The 24,088-nt window shown below is 41.3% G+C and overlaps 1 protein-coding gene across 1 annotated transcript in view; it reads right to left on the bottom strand.

The window, feature by feature from the left end:
- LOC126248814 (3-hydroxyisobutyrate dehydrogenase, mitochondrial) overlaps positions 1-24,088 on the bottom strand; it is an 83,886-nt gene that overhangs the window by 20,291 nt on the left and 39,507 nt on the right. The window contains exon 5 of the mRNA XM_049950226.1: positions 21,094-21,304. Within this exon, the coding sequence (XP_049806183.1) occupies positions 21,094-21,304 (211 nt within the window). The remainder of the gene's footprint in view (positions 1-21,093; positions 21,305-24,088) is intronic.

Here is a 24,088-nt window from a genome sequence, read left to right as displayed (position 1 = left end):
TGGGACAGGTTTTGCACCGGGAGCAGTTACAAGGGTAGGAGCCAGAGGGTAGGGAAGGTGGTTTGGTGATTTCATAGGGATGAACTAAGAGGTTACGAAGGTTAGGTGGATGGCGGAAAGACACTCTTGGTGGAGTGGGGAGGATTTCATGAAGGATGGATCTCATTTCAGGGCAGGATTTGAGGAAGTCGTATCCCTGCTGGAGAGCCACGTTCAGAGTCTGATCCAGTCCCAGAAAGTATCCTGTCACAAGTGGGGCACTTTTGTGGTTCTTCTGTGGGAGGTTCTGGGTTTGAGGGGATGAGGAAGTGGCTCTGGTTTATTTCGGGAGGGTAGTTACGGGATGCGAGAGCTGTTTTCAGGTTGTTGGTGTAATGGTTCAGGGATTCCGGACTGGAGCAGATTCGTTTTGCCACGAAGACCTAGGCTGTAGGGAAGGGACCGTTTGATGTGGAATGGGTGGCAGCTGTCATAATGCAGGTACTGTTGCTTGTTGGTGGGTTTGATGTGGACAGACGTGTGAAGCTGGCCATTGGACAGATGGAGGTCAACGTCAAGGAAAGTGGCGTGGGATTTGGAGTAGGACCAGGTGAATCCGATGGAACCAAAGGAGTTGAGGTTGGAGAGGAAATTCTGGAGTTCTTCTTCACTGTGGGTCCAGATCATGAAGATGTCATCAATAAATCTGTACCAAACTTTGGGTTGGCAGGCCTGGGTAACCAAGAAGGCTTCCTCTAGGCGACCCATGAATAGGTTAGCGTACGAGGGGGCCATCCTGGTACCCATGGCTGTTCCCTTTAATTGTTGGTATGTCTGGCCTTCAAAAGTGAAGAAGTTGTGGGTCAGGATGAAGCTGGCTAAGGTAATGAGGAAAGAGGTTTTAGGTAGGGTGGCAGGTGATCGGCGTGAAAGGAAATGCTCCATCGCAGCGAGGCCCTGGACGTGCGGAATATTTGCGTATAAGGAAGTATCATCAATGGTTACAAGGTTCCACGGTCCCTTCCCTACAGAGTAGGTCTTCGTGGCAAATGAATCTGCTCCAGTCCGGAATCCCTGAACCATTACACCAACAACCTGACAACAGCTTTCGCAACCCGTAACTACCCTCCCGACCTGGTACACAAGCAAATAACCAGAGCCACTTCCTCATCCCCTCAAACCCAGAACATCCCACAGAACAACCACAAAAGTGCCCCACTTGTGACAGGATACTTTCCGGGACTGGACCAGACTCTGAATGTGGCTCTCCAGCAGGGATACGACTTCCTCAAATCCTGCTCTTAAATGAGATCCATCCTTCATGAAATCCTCCCCACTCCACCAAGAGTGTCTTTCCGCCGTCCACCTAACCTTCATAACCTGTTAGTTCATCCCTATGAAATCCCCAAACCACCTTCCCTACCCTTTGGCTCCAATCCTTGTAACCGCCCCCAGTGTAAAACCTGTCCCATGCACCCTCCCACCACCACCTACTCCAGTCCTGTAACCTGGAAGGTGTACACAATCAAAGGCAGAGCCATGTGTGAAAGCACCCACATGATTTACCAACTGACCTGCCTACACTGTGATGCATTCTATGTGGGAATGACCAGCAGCAAACTGTCCATTCGCATGAATGGACACAGGCAGACAGTGTTTGTTGGTAATGAGGATCACCCTGTGGCTAAACATGCCTTGGTGCACGGCCAGCACATCTTGGCACAGTGTTACAACGTCCGGGTTATCTAGATACTTCCCACCAACACCAACCTATCCGAACTCCGGAGATGGGAACTTGCTCTTCAATATATCCTCTCTTCCCGTTACCCACCACGCCTCAATCTCCGCTAATTTCAAGTTGCCGTCACTCATACCTCACCTGTCATTCAACAACATCTTTGCCTCTGCACTTCCGCCTCGACTGACATCTCTGCCCAAACTCTTTGTCTTTAAATATGTATGCTTGTGTCTGTATATGAGTGGATGGATATGTGTGTGTGTGCGCGCGAGTGTATACCCGTCCTTTCTTCCCCCCAAGGTAAGTCTTTCCGCTCCCGGGATTGGAATGACTCCTTACCCTCTCCCTTAAAACTCACATCCTTTCGTCTTTCCCTTTCCTTCCCTCTTTCATGATGAGGCAACAGTTTGTTGCGAAAGCTTGAATTTTGTGTGTTTGTTTGTGTGTCTATCGACCTATATATATATATATATAGAGAGAGAGAGAGAGAGAGAGCGAAACATTCCACGTAGGAAAAATATATCTAAAAACAAAGATGATGTGACTTACCACCAAATGAAAGTGCTGGCAGGTCGACAGACACACAAACAAACACAAACATACACACAAAATTCAAGCTTTCGCAACAAACTGTTGCCTCATCCTCCCTCTTTCCTGATGATAACAGTTTGTTGCGAAAGCTTGAATTTTGTGTGTATGTTTGTGTGTCTGTCGACCTGCCAGCACTTTCATTTGGTAAGTCACATCATCTTTGTTTATATATATATATATATATATATATATATATATATATATATATATATATATATATATATATATATAAGCTTTAGAAGGTTAGAATCTTATATTTTTTGGAAAGAGGCTTGCAACTATCTCTTGTTCTTTTGTTTCCTATTATTCAATTTTTTTAAATTTTTTTTAATGTTTTAATTGCCTCAGTTGTGTGGCCCCTGATTTCTATACCATAACTCATTATGGCATTGAAGTATGAAAAATACACCATGCGCACATCATCTTCAGTTATTTGTGGCTTAATTTGTCTCAGAACAAAAACAGCACTGCTAAGTTTATTGCTTATATTGGAAATATGGTCTTTCCATCCTAAACAACTGTCCACGGTGAGCCCTAAAATTTTAGCACTTTCAACTACTCTTACATCTAGCTCTTGCAAATTTGTTAGTTCACTTGTTTTTCTTTTGTTGTTCCTAAATAGGATTTGCATTAGTTTTCTCACAATTGAGAATTAACCTATTCACTTCAAGCCAGTGGGTGATCATTTCAACGGTTTGATTACTTTTGCTTATGGCCTGCTGTAAGCTTGGTCTCACAGTTATGCTTGTTGTGTCATCTGCAAAGAGTATCAATTCACTGTCTACGTTACAAGTAAATCATTTATGTATATAAGGAAAAGGAGGGGTCCTAGAATACTACCCTGTGGCACCCCATGTTTTATATCTTGTAGTTCTGATAGCTGTTTCCCTTGATTGTGTGACACTTCCACTGCTTGTTTCCTGTTATGCAGAAATGACTTTACGATATCAAGAGCAGTTCCTCTAATTCCATATTGGTGTAGCTTCATTATTAATATGTGGTGATTGACAAGATCAAAAGCTTCAGATAAGTCGCAAAAGACACCAACCAGGATTTGGCCTTGATCTAGGCCTGCAGATATTATATTAATAAGTTCAAATGCAGCTGACACTGTAGATTTTTTCTTCTGGAACCCAAACTGTCTACCATTTATGATAGAGTTTTTATCAAAAAATGCCATTAACCCAACAAATGGGAAGGAGGCTAACTGGCCTGTAATTATCTGGGCACATGTGATCACCTTTTTTGAATAGTGGTAGTACTCTGGCAATCTTCATTCTATCAGGGAGGATTCCTTTTTCGAGACATGAGTTGACTAAGTGACAGAGGGTCTTAGCAATTTCCCTAGTAGTTAGCTTCAAAATTTTATTTGACAGGCCATTTATGCCTGTGGATGCCGTATTTTTTAGTTTCTCTATTATTTTTCATATCTCTTGTTCAGTTGCCGGATACAGGTAACATGAGTTACTGGGTGACTTTAGTTTATTCTCCACTAGTTTTTGGGCTTGAGAGAATCACTATTGTTACCCTGTGTATGTTGTTGGCAGATGCTGGTAAAATATTGGGTGAAAGTGTTGCTAATGATTATTGGATCTTCTGTTACAACATTATTGATTTTTAGGCTTAAGGAGATGGGACCTGGATAAACTGACTAAACCAGAGGTTGTACAGAGTTTCAGGGAGAGCGTAAGGGAACAAATGGCAGGAATGGGGGAAAGAAATACAGTAGAAGAAGAGTGGGTAGCTTTGAGGGATGAAGTAGTGAAGGCAGCAGAGGATCAAGTAGGTAAAAAGACAAGGGCTAGTAGAAATCCTTGGGTAACAGAAGAAATATTGAATTTAATTGATGAAAGGAGAAAATATAAAAATGCAGTAAATGGTGGTGGTGGTGGTTAGTGTTTAACGTCCCGTCGACAACGAGGTCATTAGAGACGGAGCGCAAGCTCGGGGTAGGGAAGTATTGGGAAGGAAATCGGCCGTGCCCTTTCAAAGGGACCGTCCCGGCATTTGCCTGACACGATTTAGGGAAATCACGGAAAACCTAAATCAGGATGGCCGGAGACGGGATTGAACCGTCGTCCTCCCGATGCAGTAAATGAAGCAGGCAAAAAGGAATACAAACGTCTCAAAAATGAGATCGACAGGAAGTGCAAAATGGCTAAGCAGGGATGGCTAGAGGACAAATGTAAGGATCTAGAGGCTTATCTCACTAGGGGTAAGATAGATACTGCCTACAGGAAAATTAAAGAGTCCTTTGGAGAAAAGAGAACCACTTGTATGAATATCAAGAGCTGAGATGGAAACCCAGTTCTAAGCACAGAAGGGAAAGCAGAAAGGTGGAAGGAGTATATAGAGGGTCTATACAAGGGCGATGTACTTGAGGACAATATTATGGAAATGGAAGAGGATGTAGATGAAGATGAAATGGGAGATACGATACTGCGTGAAGAGTTTGACAGAGCACTGAAAGACCTGAGTCGAAACAAGGCCCTGGGAGTAGACAACATTCCATGAGAACTACTGACGGCCTTGGGAGAGCCAGTCCTGACAAAACTCTACCATCTGGTGAGCAAGATGTATGAGACAGGCAAAATACCCTCAGACTTCAAGAAGAATATAATAATTCCAATCCCAAAGAAAGCAGGTGTTGACAGATTTGAAAATTACCGAACTATTAGTTTAATAAGTTGTGGTGTCACCGCCAGACACCACACTTGCTAGGTGGTAGCTTAAATCGGCCGCGGTCCATTAGTACATGTCGGACCCGCGTGTCGCCACTGTCAGGATCGCAGACCGAGCGCCACCACAAGGCAGGTCTCGAGAGACGTACTAGCACTCGCCCCAGTTGTACGACGACGTTGCTAGCGACTACACTGATGAAGCCTTTCTCTCATTTGCCGAGAGACAGTTAGAATAGCCTTCAGCTAAGTTAATGGCTATGACCTAGCAAGGCGCCATTTGTACCATTGCATGTATCTCAAGATAGTCTCACTTGTATCATCAAGAATGCTGTATACCAAAGGACGATATAAATGTTAAGTGTTCTAGTAGCTACATTCTTTTCTTTATCACATTCATTACGAATCCTGTTCCAGACTTCGCGCCAGTCAGCGTGTGTGTACGTGTGCCCTTTCGGCTACCCGTCACTGTGGACTGGCTGCCTTGTCAGTCCACTACATTGGCGACGAGTCTAAAAAGGGACTTTAGCGTTCCTATTGCACTAATTTGCTTGTGTCATGGCTTCGCTACAATCTCCAGATGCACTGTCCGAATTTTATCGCTTGCAGAATGGGCAGACGCAGGCGTTATTGGATGCCCTTGGACAGCTCGTCCAGGGTCAACGTGCGCTGCAAAACGATGCGGCCGCCGCCGCTTCATCGCTACCGCAGCCACACCATGCTGTTGCACCTCAATTTAGGCCCTACGAGGCGGCCAACGAGACATGGCCGGAATGGTCACGACAATTTGGATTTCATCTCGCCGCCTACGGAATTCAAGGTAATGAGCGGCAGCCGTTTTTGCTTTCGTGTGTGGGTGTGTCCACCTACCGTGTGATAGTGAAATTGTTTCCCCGGCGCGACGTAGCAACTCTGTCATACGAAGAACTTTTGTCTGCTTTAGATGCCTATTTCAAGGAAACAGTAAATGTCGTTGCAAAAAGGTATGCGTTCTTTCGTACAAAACGTACGGCCGGTCAGACTAATAGGGAATGGGTTGCAACTTTGCAAGGACTTACTAGGGATTGTGCATTTGACTGTGACTGTGGACTCCCTTATTCAGATACTATGGTGCGTGATGCAATAGCACAGAATGTTTCTGATGTTCGCATACGGGAACAGATTTTGAAACTAGTTAATCCCTCCCTTCAACAAGTGATAGACATTTTAGATAGGCAAGACACACTTGACTTTGCTCAGGACTCATTTGCAACTTCGCCAGCCGTGTGTCACATTAACCGGCCCGCCGGGCCCGCTGCACGGAACGCTAACCTGCCCTCGTGCACGTCCGCGCAGCCACGTGTCCCACGCAAGCAAGCAAATGCAGTGAAATCATGCCCGCGGTGTGCCAATAGACATTCGAGTGAGAATTGCCCGTCACGCCAAGCTATTTGCTTTTTCTGTCACAAGAAAGGACATGTTCAAAGTGTTTGCCAGAAAAAGCTCAGATCAGACAATCGCAACCATTCCCGGCCCTTTGCTTCGCGCCGGAATAGAACCAAGGACAATCAGGCTCGTGGACCTTCGCCCATGGACATTCATGTAGTTACTGCCACTCCGCCCAGGGTTCCTCTCGCTAACAGTGACTGTGTTCGTCCCACAAAAAGTGTGCGTCGATGTCGACGCAAATCCCGTCACGTCGCACGTGATTCTGTACCAGTGTCTGTTCACGTTGCACAAAACAGTCGCTCTTGTCGTCAGCAGGACAATAAACTTTTTGTAGATTTGGACTTTGCCGGACAAGTGATACCGTTCCAGCTCGATACCGGAGCTGCAGTTTCATTGCTCAATCACGCCACGTACAAACAACTGGGCGCACCTCCGTTGCGTGCCGCAAATGTTCAGCTCACGAGTTATTCAGGTCAGAATATCCCTGTGTTAGGACAGTGCAGCCTTCTTGCAACATACAAGGGACAAACAAAACTTGTGTCTTTTTATGTTCTTCGTTCTTCTTCGGCAGTGAACTTGTTTGGTTTAGATTTATTTCAATTGTTTAACTTGTCTATCGTCAATCAGGTCCTATCAGTGAACGAGACTGTGCCTTCAGACAGTGTTTCTCGTCTGTGTGACGAATTTGCAGACGTTTTTGCACCGGGCCTTGGTTGCGCTAAGAACTATGAAGCACATTTGGAACTGCAAGTCAACGCGCAACCGAAATTTTTCAGTGCGCGCAATGTTCCCCACGCATTGCGTGATGAGGTCGCCAATCGCTACGATATCTTGTATCGGTCCGCTGCTAAGCACGGCAACGCTGCTGCGTTGTCCCGTTTGCCTGTTGCTGAGGATAAAGCATTCGATTCTTCCGAACTTGCTTGCATGTTCATTGCTTCGGAAACCGATGACTTGGTCGAATCGTTTCCGATTGATTTTCGTCGTGTAGCTACGGCCACAGCTTCTGACCCTGTCCTTGCTACTGTTTCGCGTTTTGTTGCTACACAATGGCCCTTGTTGAAGTCACGGATCGAGGATCCGTTGGTTCGCCGATTTTTTGCTCACAAGGAGAGACTTTTTGTACGACGTGGTGTTTTGTTGTTGCGTTCTGATAATGACCCGTCCAGAGTCGTGGTCCCACGTTCGTTACAGTCCTCTGTCTTACGGCTTCTTCACCAAGGACATTGGGGTATAGTGCGCACGACACAACTTGCTCGTCAGCACTGTACTTGGTTCGGAATCGATGCTGCGATTACGGATATGTGCTCTTCTTGCCTGGCGTGTGCCGAACAACAATCCGCACTGCCGCGGAAATTCTTTGCATGGCCGAAAGCCACTTCCCCTTGGCAACGCTTGCACATTGATTTTGCTGGTCCGTTCTGGAATGCTCGATGGTTGGTTGTGGTCGATTCTTTCAGTAATTTTCCTTTTGTTGTCCGGATGTCTTCCACGACATCATCTGCCACCATCCAAGCGTTATCCGCTATTTTTTGCGTTGAAGGTCTTCCGCAGACTATTGTTTCCGACAATGGCCCACAATTCATGTCCGCAGAATTTCAGTCATTCTGCAAGGCCAATGGTATTCAACATCTGACATCCGCGCCATTTTCGCCTCAGTCAAACGATGCCGCTGAACGATTGGTCCGGACTTTCAAGTCACAGATGTTGAATTTGAAAGAGTCGCATTCTCGGGAGGACGCGTTATTGCTCTTTTTGTCCTCGTATCGCTCTCGGCCCCGCGATGGTCGCTCGCCGGCTGAGTTGCTCCACGGTCGTCCTCATCGAACCTTGATGTCTTTGCTGCATCCGCCGCATCAGGTTCCTGTGCAGCGGCAGACTCCTGCTTTTGCTCCTGGCGATGTTGTCTTCTATTGCAACTATCGAGGTTCACGGCGTTGGCTCGCAGGGCGCATTCTTCGCTGCCTCGGCCACGCGATGTATTTGGTTTTGGGGGCCTCTGGTGAGGTGCGTCGGCATCTCAATCAGCTGCGCCTCTGTCGTCGCACGGGTTCTGCCGCTCCCCGTCTGCTTTCAGCGACGGTGCCGTCCGGTCAGCACCCTGGGGACCCATCTACTGGCTCGCCTCATCCCCAGGTGTTACCGATGCTGCCTTCCCTATTGCCTCATGGCGACATGCCGCCGCCGCCGCCTGTTCTCCCGCCGGCGCCGCCCGCAGTGGACGCTTCGCTGCAGCCGCCCAGCGCCTCCCTGGGTCACGCGCCGCCGATCGCTTCCCGTGACCAGCTGTCCTCCGCCATGGAACTCTTGCCCGCTCCGGCCCAGATGTCGTCATCGCGCGTCGGATCCCCCGACGCAATGGAGGTCAACCCTTCGGCCCCTCCTGTCTCATTACGGGCGCATCCACCGCATATTGACGTGCACCCTGGACTAGGTTTTCAGGCGTTTCCTAGCTCCCCTCGGACCAAATGGCAGGGTGTGGGTGGCACGGCGTCGCCTGTTGTTAGGCTCCCCACCCCATCGCATACGTCAACATGGGGTCCTCCCCACGGCGGGCGGAAGCCTTATCACACGACCGTTCGCCGATTTGCGGGGGAGGAATGTGGTGTCAGCGCCAGACACCACACTTGCTAGGTGGTAGCTTAAATCGGCCACGGTCCATTAGTACATGTCGGACCCGCGTGTCGCCACTGTCAGGATCGCAGACCGAGCGCCACCACAAGGCAGGTCTCGAGAGACGTACTAGCACTCGCCCCAGTTGTACGACGACGTTGCTAGCGACTACACTGATGAAGCCTTTCTCTCATTTGCCGAGAGACAGTTAGAATAGCCTTCAGCTAAGTTAATGGCTACGACCTAGCAAGGCGCCATTTGTACCATTGCATGTATCTCAAGATAGTCTCACTTGTATCATCAAGAATGCTGTATACCAAAGGACGATATAAAAGTTAAGTGTTCTAGTAGCTACGTTCTTTTCTTTATCACATTCATTACGAATCCTGTTCCAGACTTCCCGCCAGTCGGCGTGCGTGTACGTGTGCCCTTTCGGCTACCCGTCACTGTGGACTGGCTGCCTTAACAGTCCACTACATAAGTCACAGCTGCAAAATACTAACGTGAATTCTTTACAGACGAATGGAAAAACTGGTAGAAGCTGACCTCGGGGAAGATCAGTTTGGATTCCGTAGAAATGCTGGAACACGTGAGGCAATACTGACCCTACGACTTATCTTAGAAGAAAGATTAAGGAAAGGCAAACCTTCATTTCTAGCATTTGTAGACTTAGAGAAAGCTTTTGACAATGTTGACTGGAATACTGTCTTTCAAATTCTAAAGGTGGCAGGGGTAAAATACAGGGAGCGAAAGGCTATTTACAATTTGTACAGAAACCAGATGGCAGTTATAAAGAGTCGAGGGACATGAAAGGGAAGCAGTGGTTGGGAAGGGAGTGAGACAGGGTTGTAGCCTATCCCCAATGTTATTCAATCTGTATATTGAGCAAGCAGTAAAGGAAACAAAAGAAACATTCAGAGTAGGTATAAAAATCCATGGAGAAGAAATAAAAACTTTGCGGTTCGCCGATGACATTGTAATTCTGTCAGACAGCAAAGGACTTGGAAGAGCAGTTGAACGGAATGGATAGTGTCTTGAAAGGAGGATATAAGATGAACATCAACAAAAGCAAAATGAGGATAATGGAATGTAGTCGAATTAAGTCTGGTGATGCTGAGGGAATTAGATTAGGAAGTGAGACACTTAAAGTAGTAAAGGAGTTTTGCTACTTGGGGAGCAAAATAACTGATGATGGTGGAAATAGAGAGGATATAAAATGTAGACTAGCAATGGCAAGGAAAGCATTTCTGAAGAAGAGAAATTTGTCATTTCTGAAGAAAAGAAATTTGTTAACATCAAGTATAGATTTAAGTGTCAGGAAGTCTTTTCTGAAAGTATTTGTATGGAGTGTAGCCATGTATGGAAGTGAAACATGGACGATAAATAGTTTGGACAAGAAGACAATAAAAGCTATCTAAATGTGGTGCTACAGAAGAATGCTGAAGATTAGATGGGTGGATCACATAACTAATGAGGAGGTGTTGAATAGGATTGGGGAGAAGAGAAGTTTGTGGCACAACTTGACTAGAAGAAGGGATCGGTTGGTAGGACATGTTCTGAGGCATCAAGAGATCACCAATTTAGTATTGGAGGGCAGCATAGAGGGTTAAAATCGTAGAGGGAGACCAAGAGATGAATACACCAAGCAGATTCAGAAGGATGTAGGTTGCAGTAGGTATTGGGAGATGAAGAAGCTTGCACAGGATAGAGTAGCATGGAGAGCTGCATCAAACCAGTCTCAGGACTGAAGACCACAACAACAACAACAGGCTTAAGCTTTTATTGTTATTTCCTGATGACTTTCCTGTTTCTCTGTTTATTATCTTCCAAGTGCTTCTGACTTTGTTGGGAGCTTGTGTAATAAGATTTCCATTGTACAGTTTTTTTGCAGCTATTAAAGTTTTATTGTAAATCATTTTACTGGCTCCATAATATTCAACAAAATGAATAGGCTTATCTGGAGCCAAATTGCATGAAGAAGTTTCAACGTTTTGCAGGATACTAATAGACCTTTTGTTAGCCATGGCAGATTTCCTTGCTTTTTCTTTATTGGTTTAGTTTTGGTTGGCAAACACTCTTCAATGATTTTTAAATATATCTAGGAAACTGTTATATTTATCATTAACACTATTAGATAAGTACGTTTCTGTCCATTTTTCATTTTGTAGTTTTTATCTTTAGGTCTGTTATGTTAGAACTTCTCATATCACTGTAAGGGATAAAGCTGAGTGAATCTAATTTCCCTACTTCTTTTATTATTACTGTCTGTGAGTTGTGACCTGATAAAGTCATGTCTTCTATAAGGCAATTATATCTGCCAGGCTGAATATTTGTAATTATGTAATCAATGGCAGCGTGAGTGTTAATACCTATTCTTGCATAGTTTTGAATTGTGTTATGTAAACCATACATTATAAGTAAGCTCTCTAGTTCCATTTTATATTCTGATTAATACTGATTACAGTCCAGACCCTTTTAAAATTACCCTGGTTCCATGAGCGTCTTACATAAAAGGTGCTTGTATTTTTGCCAAATTATTTGTATGGCAAATTGGCCGATATGACTGGGAAATTAAGATCTTTATCTTTCCCCTTTTTTCAAAGATAATAACTTCAGCTATTTTCATGACATTAGGATTCTTTCCTTCAGCATGATTTAGACTTGTCAAAAATAGTGTTATGTTATCTTCTTACCCCTCTGAGCACCTCGACGAATGTACCGTCAGGTCTCAGAGTCTTTTCTTTTTTCCTTTTTCTTTTTTTCTCTAACTGTCTGATGATTACTTCCTGCAGTATGATTATCATCCAGCTTTGTCCAAAGATGTTTTTGATTCCATCTTCATCCTGTGCCGTATCATTTGGTAATAATACTTGCACCATCAGCTCAGCAGACTTTTGCCAGGCTTTGGCCATTTCTCCATTCACTCTTTTCGGAGTTAACAGCAATGTAGGTGGTCTTATTTGAGACTACTTCATTGATAATGTAGTTTTTCCTCCAATTATTTCTAATTTTAATAATTTTCTCACTATACTCCTGCCTTTTTTTTTCTTTTTCTTTTTTTTTTCTTTTTTGCCAAAATGGCATTTCCTTCCTCCCTGCCTCAGAGCCATTGATACAAATGTCAACATGTTCAAAACTCCTTTCTTAGTGTAACGCTATTGCTCATAATGTAGATGGAAATTAACTCAAAATTTTGGTCCAAAAATTAATTATTTGCAATGTCCACATCAAAATATCATGGTTCTTGCAAAATGACAAAAAAATTGTAATAAGTTTTCAAGCAGAAAATGTTATGTAAATAATACTAACCTATCTTTGTGGAGTCAGAGGTGACAATGATTGTTGGTCATATTTACATACCATTCTTGTTCGCTGTAGATGACCTGAGGTGATTTTTTTGGATGAATTGACCCTCTACTGCCACTGAACTGTGACTGACTCACTGATTGACTGCCTGCCTGCCTGAGTGACTTAACTGACAGACTGACTGAACCCTGTGGTAGCAGCCGCATTCACTTTTATAACTTCTTGACAGTCACCAACTCTAGCATCTTACTCATGTATATCTTATATGGGAAAATGAGGAGATGTTACATATACTAAGACAGAACACAATCTCAGAAACACCAAGACAAACAGATTTTGTAGTGATCAGCACATAGAAATGTTTGCTTGTGAATTAATACTGAAAAATAATTCACTTTTAACTGTAACTTTATGCAGATCCCCAATCAGAAATTTTGAACTGCTTATGAGGAATTTGGACACCTTACTATGTTATCTGTAACAGAGAAGTAAGCAATTAATAGTCTGTGGTGATTTCAATGTAGATTCTCTTAATGATTCTGATAGAAAGTATGATCCGGAAACTGTACTGAGATCCTAAAAATTAATCTCAATAATAAATTTTCCAACATGGATGGATAAAGCCTGTAATTAATACTGTTTTCTTTGATTAAGCTTAAAGCAAGAAAATAAGTGTTCATCCAGTAGCAAATGCTTTCTCTTATCATGATAAACAGTTGGTTAAGATAAATAAGATAGTGCCTTCCAGTACTGGTACTCATTAGTATAAATTAGTTAGAATAATTAATGACTCCAGAACAAAAGAATAGCTTACAAGAGATGACCTGGGACAAAATTCACAATGAACCAAATGCTAACATAAAATTTAATCTATCCCATGATAAATTCACATCATTATTTGAAAACAGCTTTCCGTGTACGCTAATCAGAAAGGACATTAAAGAGCCATGTAAAAAAGGAAAGTATCTTGTGAAAGGAGACAGGAAATGTCTCTGTTAGTGACAACAAGTAAAGATCTTGTAGTAGTTGCACATTACACAAACTACTCACAATTACTAAGATAGGTTATTAAAAAATCAAGGAACATGCACATTACATCAAAAATCAGTAATTCTGACAATAGATTTAAGAATACCTGGAATGTAGTGAAACAAGACTAGTCAAAGAACAGAATAACATCACTACTGAATTGAATCAAAGGGCTGTAAATGATGAGTCACAAGTAATAATCACTTCTTAAACATAATAGAAAATATGGCGACAAACTGTTCAAGAGAAAAACCACAGACATATGTGGAGTAACTCTCATAAAACTCAGTCATGTATGAAATTAAGACAATTGCATATTCTCTCAAAACATAAAACTCATAGTTCCAACAGAGTACTTAAGATTTGTTCCCATTCAATAAGCCCAGTTTCATCTGAAATATGTAATGCACTGCATCACTTACTGGAGGCATTTTTCCAGAGAGACAAATGTGTCATTGCTAAACCCCTCTATAAGAAAGGTGAGACGAGAGATGTCAATAACTACTAACCTGTTTCACTACTGACATCATTTACCAAATTTTTTGAGAAAGTCATGTATTCTAGATCAGTATCCCACCTGATCAACAACAATATCCTCAGTAAATCACAGTTTTTATTTCAAAAGAGTTGCTCAACTGAGAATGTCATTTACAAATTCATTTAGCAAAATTTCCAAGCATTTAATAAGACAACAGCACTGGTTAATATTTTCTGCGACATGTCTAAAGCATTTCACTCTGTGAATTTCACTATTCTCCTAGACAAACTGCAGTTTTATAGTAATGATGGTGTAACCAACCAATGGATAATGCCATATCTAACCAAAAGAATGCAGAAAGTTGTACTTATTAATTCAACCAATGTAATCAGGAGAAATTCTTCTGATTGGGAAGAAATCACATATGGGTTCGCTCGATGCTCAATCTTAGGTCCATTATTGTTCCTCATATAAGAGGCAGTCAAATGAAAATGAGACAGATGGAAAACAGTAAGTAAACTGTTAAGTATTTCAAAAGAAATCACCATAACTGTTAATATATTTGTCCAACTGTGAAACAATACTGTCAATGGCTTCATGGAAATGTTTGTGGTTGCTTTCACAACCACCACTGTATCCAGATGTGTATCTCTGCAACTGAAGCAAATTGACAGCCATGGATGTCTTTCTTCAGGGCTCCAAAAATAGGAATTGCATAGGCAGCGATTGGCACTACCGCTGCGCGTTAATTGTGATGCTATGTTCCAGAAAGTCGGTGAGCAGTGGATTGATGAACAGCATCATTCTGTTGCAGGATAATGCCCACTGACATGCTGCCAAGACTGCTTCAAATATGTTGTAGAAATTTCACTGGGGAGCCTTTATACGTCTTCCATACAGTCCCGACATCCTCTCATGCAATTTCCATAATTTTGGAGTCCTGAAGAAAGACATTCATGGCCTTTTATTTGCTTTGGCTGAAGAGGTGCACACTTGGATACAAACATGGGTTTGGGAGCAACCACAAACATTTTTCCATGAAAGCACTAACCGTCTTGTCTCACAGTGGGATAAATGTATCAACAATTATGGTAACAATTTTTGAAATAATAAGCGGTTTTCAACTGTGTTAGTTTCCACCTTTCTTAACACTATGCAATATAATTAGATGTTTATCACTGTTAATGGATATTATTTTACTTGTTAGGAGTTAAATGAAAACAGGGTGACCCAAAATTCAATGTTTCACAGAGTAATGTAGGTAGAGAGACACAAACTGAAACAAAACATGTTTGGAATGAAATAGGGTGTTATTAAAACAAAAAAGTGCACAAAATAACTAACAGATGGCGCTTTATATGAGACAAAAGAAATTATTATTGTTATTGTTGTTGTTGTCTTCAGTCCTGAGACTGGTTTGATGCAGCTCTCCATGCTACCCTATCCTGTGCAAGCTTCTTCATCTCCCAGTACTTACTGCAACCCACATCCTTCTGAATCTGCTTAGTGTATTCATCTCTTAGTCTCCCTCTATGATTTTTACCCTCCACGCTGCCCTCCAATGCTAAATTTGTGATCCCTTGATGCCTCAGAACATGTCCTATTAACCGGTCCCTTCTTTTTGTCAAGTTGTGCCACATACTCCTCTTCTCCCCAATTCTATTCAATACTTCATCATTAGTTATGTGATCTACCCATCTAATCTTCAGCATTCTTCTGTAGCACCACATTTCGAAAGCTTCTATTCTCTTCTTGTCCAAACTATTTATCGTCCATGTTTCACTTCCATACATGGCTACACTCCATACAAATACTTTCAGAAACGACTTCCTGACACTTAAATCTATACCCGATGTTAACAAATTCCTCTTCTTCAGAAACGCTTTCCTTGCCATTGCCAGTTTACGTTTTATAGCTTCTCTACTTCGACCATCATCAGTTATTTTGCTCCCCAAATAGCAAAACTCCTTTACTACTTTAAGTGTCTCATTTCCTAATCTAATTCCCTCGGCATCACCCGACTTAATTCGACTACATTCCATTATCCTTGTTTTGCATTTGTAGATGTTCATCTTATATCCTCCTTTCAAGACACTATCCATTCCATTCTACTGCTCTTCCAAGTCCTTTGCTGTCTGACAGAATTACAATGTCATAGGCGAACCTCAAAGTTTTTATTTCTTCTCCATGGAGTTTAATACCTACTGCGAACTTTTCTTTTGCTTCCTTTATTGCTTGCTCAATATACAGATTGAATAACATTGGGGATAGGCTACAACCCTGTCTCACTCCCTTCCCAACCACTGCTTCCCTTTCATGTCCCTCGACTCTTATAACTGCCATCTGGTTTCTGTACAAATTGTAAATAGCCTTTCGCTCCCTGTATTTTACCCCTGCCACCTTTAGAATTTGAAAGACAGTATTCCAGTCAACATTGTCAAAAGCTTTCTCTAAGTCTACAAATGCTAGAAATGAAGGTTTGCCTTTCCTTAATCTTTCTTCTAAGATAAGTCGTAGGGTCAGTATTGCCTCACGTGTTCCAGCATTTCTACGGAATCCAAACTGATCTTCCCCGAGGTCAGCTTCTACCAGTTTTTCCATTCGTCTGTAAAGAATTCACGTTAGTATTTTGCAGCTGTGACTTATTAAACTAATAGTTTGGTAATTTTCAAATCTGTCAACACCTGCTTTCTTTGGGATTGGAATTATTATATTCTTCTTGAAGTCTGAGGGTATTTTGCCTGTCTCATACATCTTGCTCACCAGATGGTAGAGTTTTGTCAGGACTGGCTCTCCCAAGGCCGTCAGTAGTTTTCATGGAATGTTGTCTACTCCCGGGGCCTTGTTTCGACTCAGGTCTTTCAGTGCTCTGTCAAACTCTTCACGCAGTATCGTATCTCCCATTTCATCTTCATCTACATCCTCTTCCATTTCCATAATATTGTCCTCAAGTACATCGCCCTTGTATAGACCCTCTATATACTCCTTCCACCTTTCTGCTTTCCCTTCTGTGCTTAGAACTGGGTTTCCATCTGAGCTCTTGATATTCATACAAGTGGTTCTCTTTTCTCCAAAGGTCTCTTTAATTTTCCTGTAGGCAGTATCTATCTTACCCCTAGTGAGATAAGCCTCTAGATCCTTACATTTGTCCTCTAGCCATCCCTGCTTAGCCATTTTGCACTTCCTGTCGATCTCATTTTTGAGACGTCTGTATTCCTTTTTGCCTGCTTCATTTACTGCATTTTTATATTTTCTCCTTTCATCAGTTAAGTTCAATATTTCTTCCATTACCCAAGGAGTTCTACTAGCCCTCGTCTTTTTACCTACTTGATCCTCTGCTGCCTTCACTACTTCATCCCTCAGAGCTACCCATTCTTCTTCTACTGTACTTCTTTCCCCTATTCCTGTCAATTGTTCCCTTATGCTCTCCCTGAAACTCTGTGCAACCTCTGGTTCTTTCAGTTTATCCTGGTCCCATCTCCTTAAATTCCCACCTTTTTGAAGTTTCTTCAGTTTTAATCTACAGTTCATAACCAATAGGTTGTGGTCAGAGTCCACATCTGCCCCTGGAAATGTCTTACAATTTAAAACCTGGTTCCTAAATCTCTGTCTTACCATTATATAGTCTATCTGATACCTTTTAGTATCTCCAGGGTTCTTCCATGTATACAACCTTCTTTCATGATTCTTGAACCAAGTGTTAGCTATGATTAAGTTATGCTCTGTGCAAAATTCTACCAGACGGCTTCCTCTTTCATTTCTCTCCCCCAATCCATATTCACCCACTATGTTTCCTTCTCTCCCTTTTCCTACTCTCGAATTCCAGCCACCAATGACTATTAAATTTTCGTCTCCCTTCACTATCTGAATAATTTCTTTTATCTCATCATACATTTCTCCAATTTCTTCATCATCTGCAGAGCTAGTTGGCATATAAACTTCTACTACTGTAGTAGGCATGGGCTTCGTGTCTATCTTGGCCACAATAATGCGTTCACTATGCTGTTTGTAGTAGCTTACCCGCAAACCTATTTTTTTATTCATTATTAAACCTACCCCTGCATTACCGCTATTTGATTTTGTGTTTATAACCCTGTATTCACCTGACCAAAAGTCTTGTTCCTCCTGCTACCAAACTTTACTAATTCCCACTATATATAACTTTAACCTATCCATTTCCCTTTTTAAATTTTCTAACCTACCTGCCCGGTTAAGGGATCTGACGTTCCACGAACCGATCCGTAGAATGCCGGTTTTCTTTTTCCTGATAACGATGTCCTCTTGAGTAGTCCCCGCCCGGAGATCGGAATGGGCGACTATTTTACCTCTGGAATATTTTACCCAAGAGGACGCCATCATCATTTATCCATACAGTAAAGCTGCATGCCCTCGGGAAAAATTACGGCCGTAGTTTCCCCTTGCTTTCAGCCGTTCGCAGTACCAGCACAGCAAGGCCGTTTTGGTTAATGTTGCAAGGCCAGGTCAGTCAATCATCCAGACTGTTGCCCCTGCAACTACTGAAAAGGCTGCTGCCCCTCTTCAGGAACCACACGTTTGTCTGGCCTCTCAACAGATACCCCTCCATTGTGGTTGCATCTACGGTACGGCCATCTGTATCGCTGAGGCACGCAAGCCTCCCCACCAATGGCAAGGGCCATGGTTCATGGGGAAGGCAATTATCAGGCTGAAGCATAACTTTGTAGCATTTTTTGTTTTGCATATTGTTATCCCAGTTGTTATGGCTTAACTTATTGATTGTCATTTTTTATTCATAGTTCACTGTAGTTATTTGAGTCTACATATTGTCATTTTGTCATTTGGAAATAGTGAGTGGAGCTGCGGACACTAGAATATGTAGTGCCACGTGGAGAAATTGGACCATTTGCAACATATTCTTTTGTTTCAGTTCAATAGAGGGGTGGCAGCAGTGGGAGCAGCCAAAACACTTGAGCTGTTTATGGGCCACTGGACAGAGCATGGCAATTTTTTTTTTTTTTCATTTTATCAGGGATTGTTTTAACATTAGTGACTTTGCAAGTTGTGGGAGACATTCAGGGTTTGATTACGATTGTTTAAATCCATTAATCCACAATGTTCCATGTCAGTGTACCTGAAAACTGGCAAGTGTGACAAACTGTGATCATTCCACCACCATTTGACATTTGGATGCAATGGAGAAGGTTCAAAAATCAGGTGTATATATACTGCATGCTCCAAGCCAAAATCATAAAAATCAGCGGTTGGTTATGTGTGCATCTCTGCTTGCTCAGTGTCAACTGGCTCATGAACAACACTGACCATTTCTACCCCATATTGTTACTGGTGATGACAAACGGTGTTTTTATAACTTACAGAAAAGAAAGAAATGACTAAGCCCAAACAAAGAAGCAATTCCCGATACAAAGACCAGTGCACATCCACAAAAGATATGTTACGCATTTGGTGTAACAGCAACAGTGTGGTGCTCTATTAATTGCTTCCTGAGGTGTAACCACCATTGCTGGCATTTGATGTCAGCAACTGAGATGTTTTGTAGACGAAATCCAAGAACAACAACCAGGAACACTGCATGAAGTGACAGTATTCTGTTATAATACCCATTCCATGATAATGCCCACCCACATTCTGGTAGACAGCAAAAAATACAATAAAGGAGTTTGGTTGGGAAGTCATTCCACATCCAACTTATTCACCCGCTCTTGTGCCCTCCGCTTATCACCTTTTCCACTCTCTATTTAATAACCTTGAAGGGACTTCCTTTCTGGATGAAAATGTGCTCTGACCATGGCTTGACGAGTTCAACTCAAAACACTGTTATTTTTACAGTCACAGAATTGAAAAGTTACCCCAGCATTGGCAGACTGTCAGAAATAGTGAAGGAGAATATATTACTGATGACTAAAGTCTCTGTTATGTGTATCTGTTGTGTTTATTAAACTTATGGAAAAACACTATCCACCAACTCAATAGCATAACAACTGATTTTTTTAGCAAAGATGATGTTCTTTACAACAAATGCTCAAAATGCTATCAGTCATTCATCAACAATACCTGTAGTCAAAGGACAATGATGTTACCAGCACGTTACAGCATATCAGTAGGTATGATGAGAAATTGCTGTCAGATGTTTTCCAGCATTCTTAATGAGGTTGGACAATTGTGGTACACTTAAGACATCAGATAAACCCCAGAACCATTAATCACATGGATTGAGGTCCAAGGGCCTGGGAGACCAAGCATGACCGAAGTGGCATCTCAGCGCATGATCCTCACTAAGCGATGTGCACAACAGATCTTTCACACGTGTAGCAATATGGGATGGAGCACCATCCTGCATAAAACTCGTACCTTCCAGCAAGTGTTGATCAGACAGGCTATGGATGGTCTGATTCTGTAGCATATCAGTGTATCTCACACCTGTCACTCTGACAGTTTGAAAAGCAGCTCTCTGCCATCCAGTGTCGTCTGTTGGTGAGTTTTTGCAGCCTTTTTGATTTCAATATACACCATGTCATTTCAGTTGTGAGTGTCAAGTTTTATCTCTCTACCTAAATTATTCAGTGAATTAGTTCATTTTGAAAGGTTAACAGACTTTTGGGAAATCCTATATGTTCTTTCTTGCTGAAGCCATTTGGAAATCAGATTTGAAAAATATTAATTTATTAGAAATTTTTTTCTTTCATTCCACTTCCTTTATCTCACACAATATTCATACATTGAAAATATAATGTAACTGGATGGATAAAAGATATACTCACCAAACAGCAGAAGGAGAAAGCATATATAAAAGATAAGTAGATGTGCAAGCTTTCAGAGCTGGTGGTCCCTCCTTCTGGCAGAAGCACGGAAAGGTAAGGAAGAGAGATGATGGAAAAGGACTGGTGAGGTTTAGGAAAGGGGAGAGAGTTTGGAAAAGTCATCCAGAATCCCAGGTCAGGGGAGACTTTAATAAATAAATAATTTGCAACATAATTTGTTTACTTTTTATACTCTGTTTTCCTCATGTTTCTCAATGTGTGACAGCCAAAAGTACTTTCTTAGGATACACAATGCTTATGCCTTTAAGTCTTTCTCCAACAACAATGCAGAGTAAGTCCAGTTGGAAATGGAGATACATTGAGTTCATAAAAAAAATAAAATAAAATCTATATTTTATTTAACTGATAATCTGAAATTAGCTAAGATGATTAATAGTGCTTCAGTGGATTACAGTTAACAAAACGAGGTTTAAAGAAAATAGTGAAGTCACTGACCTTATGCCAAGATTCATTGCTTCTGCAGTACCAATCATACTTATTGCCAGCAACATATTATTACACATTTTAACTGTTTGTCCTGAACCCACAGGACCACAATGGACAGCACGTGAACCCATGTGCAACAGAAGATCTTTAACAGTTTCAAAATATTTGTCTGGGCCACCAACCATGAAAGTTAACTTTCCTTCTTTTGCTGCAACCACACCTATAATGAAGGATGTTTGACATTGTATGAAATAAATTGGATGATTTCACTAACAGGTAAGTTATATTTTACACACACATTAGGCACTGAAGGTAGTAGCAATTTCTTACAGTTACAGCCTGTAGATGAATAAAAACAGAGGAATCAGGATTAACACTGATGAAACATGCTTGCTCGAGAAACCCTTGATTATTAGCAACAAGTTGATCTGTAGTGAATTGCAGTCATAAAGTGTGGTACAAAGTAATTTAGGAAAAATAATTGCAAAAAATATTTCCGACAGAATCAAGGGACAAGAGGAGATTTGGTGTGTCACAAATACAACAGTAGAAAACACAGCCATGAATGTTGGAGAAAAGAGTCACAGATCCATGTTTGCTGATAGATTTCAGAGTAGTTTGTCAACTACTCCTCATAAAGTCATTAAAGAAAGAGAACAAGACAACAAACTTACATCTTTAAAAAAGACCAGTTCAATTAGCAATTATGATAACTCGAATATTAAATATGAATGAACCAGTAGTCTTCAAATACAGAGGTTCTGTACACAAAGAAAGATAAAAAAGTTTAGATAAAATGAGGCTATTCAGAAATGAAATAGCAAAGTCCCACTGAACACAGGGTCAAAGAAGAGACGTGCAGGAAATGAAGAAATGCACAAATTTAGCCTAACTGTCCTAGTTAATTACAGGCATGCATTTATTCACAACTGCTTATGAAGCCAACATGTCTACTTCCATCCTTCACACTACACCATGGTTATAACAGTTTGAGCTATCTTACAAACTTGCTTTCATTAATTCACGTCTTACATTGTGTATATCCTAACAGGAAGAGAATACACATGGATGAGGAATGAGACTAGATTATAATAAGAAACTATTATTATACTTGTGTACTCTATTCAAACTTCTTGTTATAATGGTCTTCAGTCCAAAGACTTTTTTTACATAGCTCTGCAGAAGTCTGTGCAAGTCTTTCCATCTCTGCATAACTACTGCAACCAACAATCATTTGAATCTGCTCGTAGTCTTCAAGCTATGATCTCTGCCTGACAGGTGTGAATATGACAATGCCATTAATTTAATAACTCACTGTTGCAAAATACTGACAAATTTTTTTATGTATGAATGAAAAAACTTGTAGTACAGAGAAAGCTTTTGACAATGTCAACTGGACTGCACTCTTTGAAACTTTTATGGTATCAGGGGTAAAATACATGGGGTGAAATATTATTCACATCTACTGAGGGAAACAGACTGAAGTTATGAGTTTAATGACATAAGAAGGAAGCAGTAGTTAAAAAAGGAATAAGGCAGGGTTGTAGCCTATCCCCAGGCTTATTTAATCTTCAAGCTGAGCAAGCGGTAAAGAAAATCAAGGAGAAATTTGGAAAGGAAATTGAAGTTCATAGAGAATAAATAAACATTTTTAGTTTTACTGATGACACTGTAATTCTAGCAGAGACAGAAAAGAAAAGTTGAATAGAATGGACAGTGTCTTGAAAAGAGATTATAAGACAAACATCAATAAATGTAAAATGAGGGTAATGGAATATAGTTGGATTAATCAGATGATGCTGAGGGAAATAGATAGGACATGAGATGCAAATGGTAGTAGGGACTTTTGCTATTTGGAGATCAAAATAACTTATGATGGCTAATGTAGAAAGGATATAAAATGCACATTGGCAATGGTATGAAAAACATTTATGAAAAATAAAACTCTCTTAACATGGAATATAAAATTGAGTATCAGGAAATCTTTCCTGAAGATATTTGTCTGGAATGTAATCCTGTAAAGAAAAGAAATGTGGACCATATGTAATTCGGAGAAGAAAAGAATATAAGCTTTCCAAATGTTATGCAACAGAATAATGCCAAAGATTAGGTGGGTATATCAAAAAACTAATGAGGAGGTACAGAAAAGAAATTTATAAGGCAATTTGATTTGGTTGACAGGAATTGTCAATTTGGCGAGGAATGGAAGAGTGTATGTGTGTGTGTGTGTGTGTGTGTGTGTGTGTGTGTGTGTGTGTGTGTGTGTGTGTGTGTGTGTGTGTGTGTGTGTGTGTAAGGGGGGCACAATTAGGGGGGGGGGGTAAAACCTGTACATGAAGACCAAGGCTTGAATATAGTTAGAAAGCTCAAATTGATATAGGTTATAATAGTTTTGCAGAGATGAAATGTTTTGCACAGGAGAGATCAGTATGGACTGTTTCATCAAAATGGTCTTTGGACTGAAGGCAGCAATAACAACAGGTATATATCAACCTTCTCAGACCTTAGAAGATGCGGTAAACAGGTGCGTAAATTAAAAAGATGTTTCTGGATAGTAGAATGTTGGTTGTGTTAAACATATCTCTGAGTGAAAATTGTTTCTATTGCATATTTGGTAAAAATATTTAATGGACTCTTAGTGTAATTCAGGCAAGAATTCACTTCCATGGATGCTCAAAGCACTTTCTTAAGAACAGATATATGAGGTGAATCTTGTACAAACAGGATCAAGGACAAAACATAGACAAGTCAATAATGGGGGTACTTCTGCTGTTAGTTTAGTGTGTCTCTTGCTCTGCATGTTGAGCATATTCATAATAGATTCACACACAAACTATAGCAAATATCCACTAATTTAGGAGAGCTACAAAAGTAATTAATAGGATTTGATCTCTTTGTGTGTGTTCTGCATTGCCACTGTTATCTATTAAACAACTATAACTTTACAAGTATCAAATTATGTGTCAAATTTGTAAAACAGGAAGAAACTGAGAAATGTGAAGTT

Source organism: Schistocerca nitens, chromosome 1 (genome assembly GCF_023898315.1).
Source record: "Schistocerca nitens isolate TAMUIC-IGC-003100 chromosome 1, iqSchNite1.1, whole genome shotgun sequence".
Classification (NCBI taxonomy): Eukaryota; Metazoa; Arthropoda; class Insecta; order Orthoptera; family Acrididae; genus Schistocerca; species Schistocerca nitens.
Note: the sequence above shows the minus strand (reverse complement) of the source record. Positions and strands in the feature narration are given on the sequence as shown.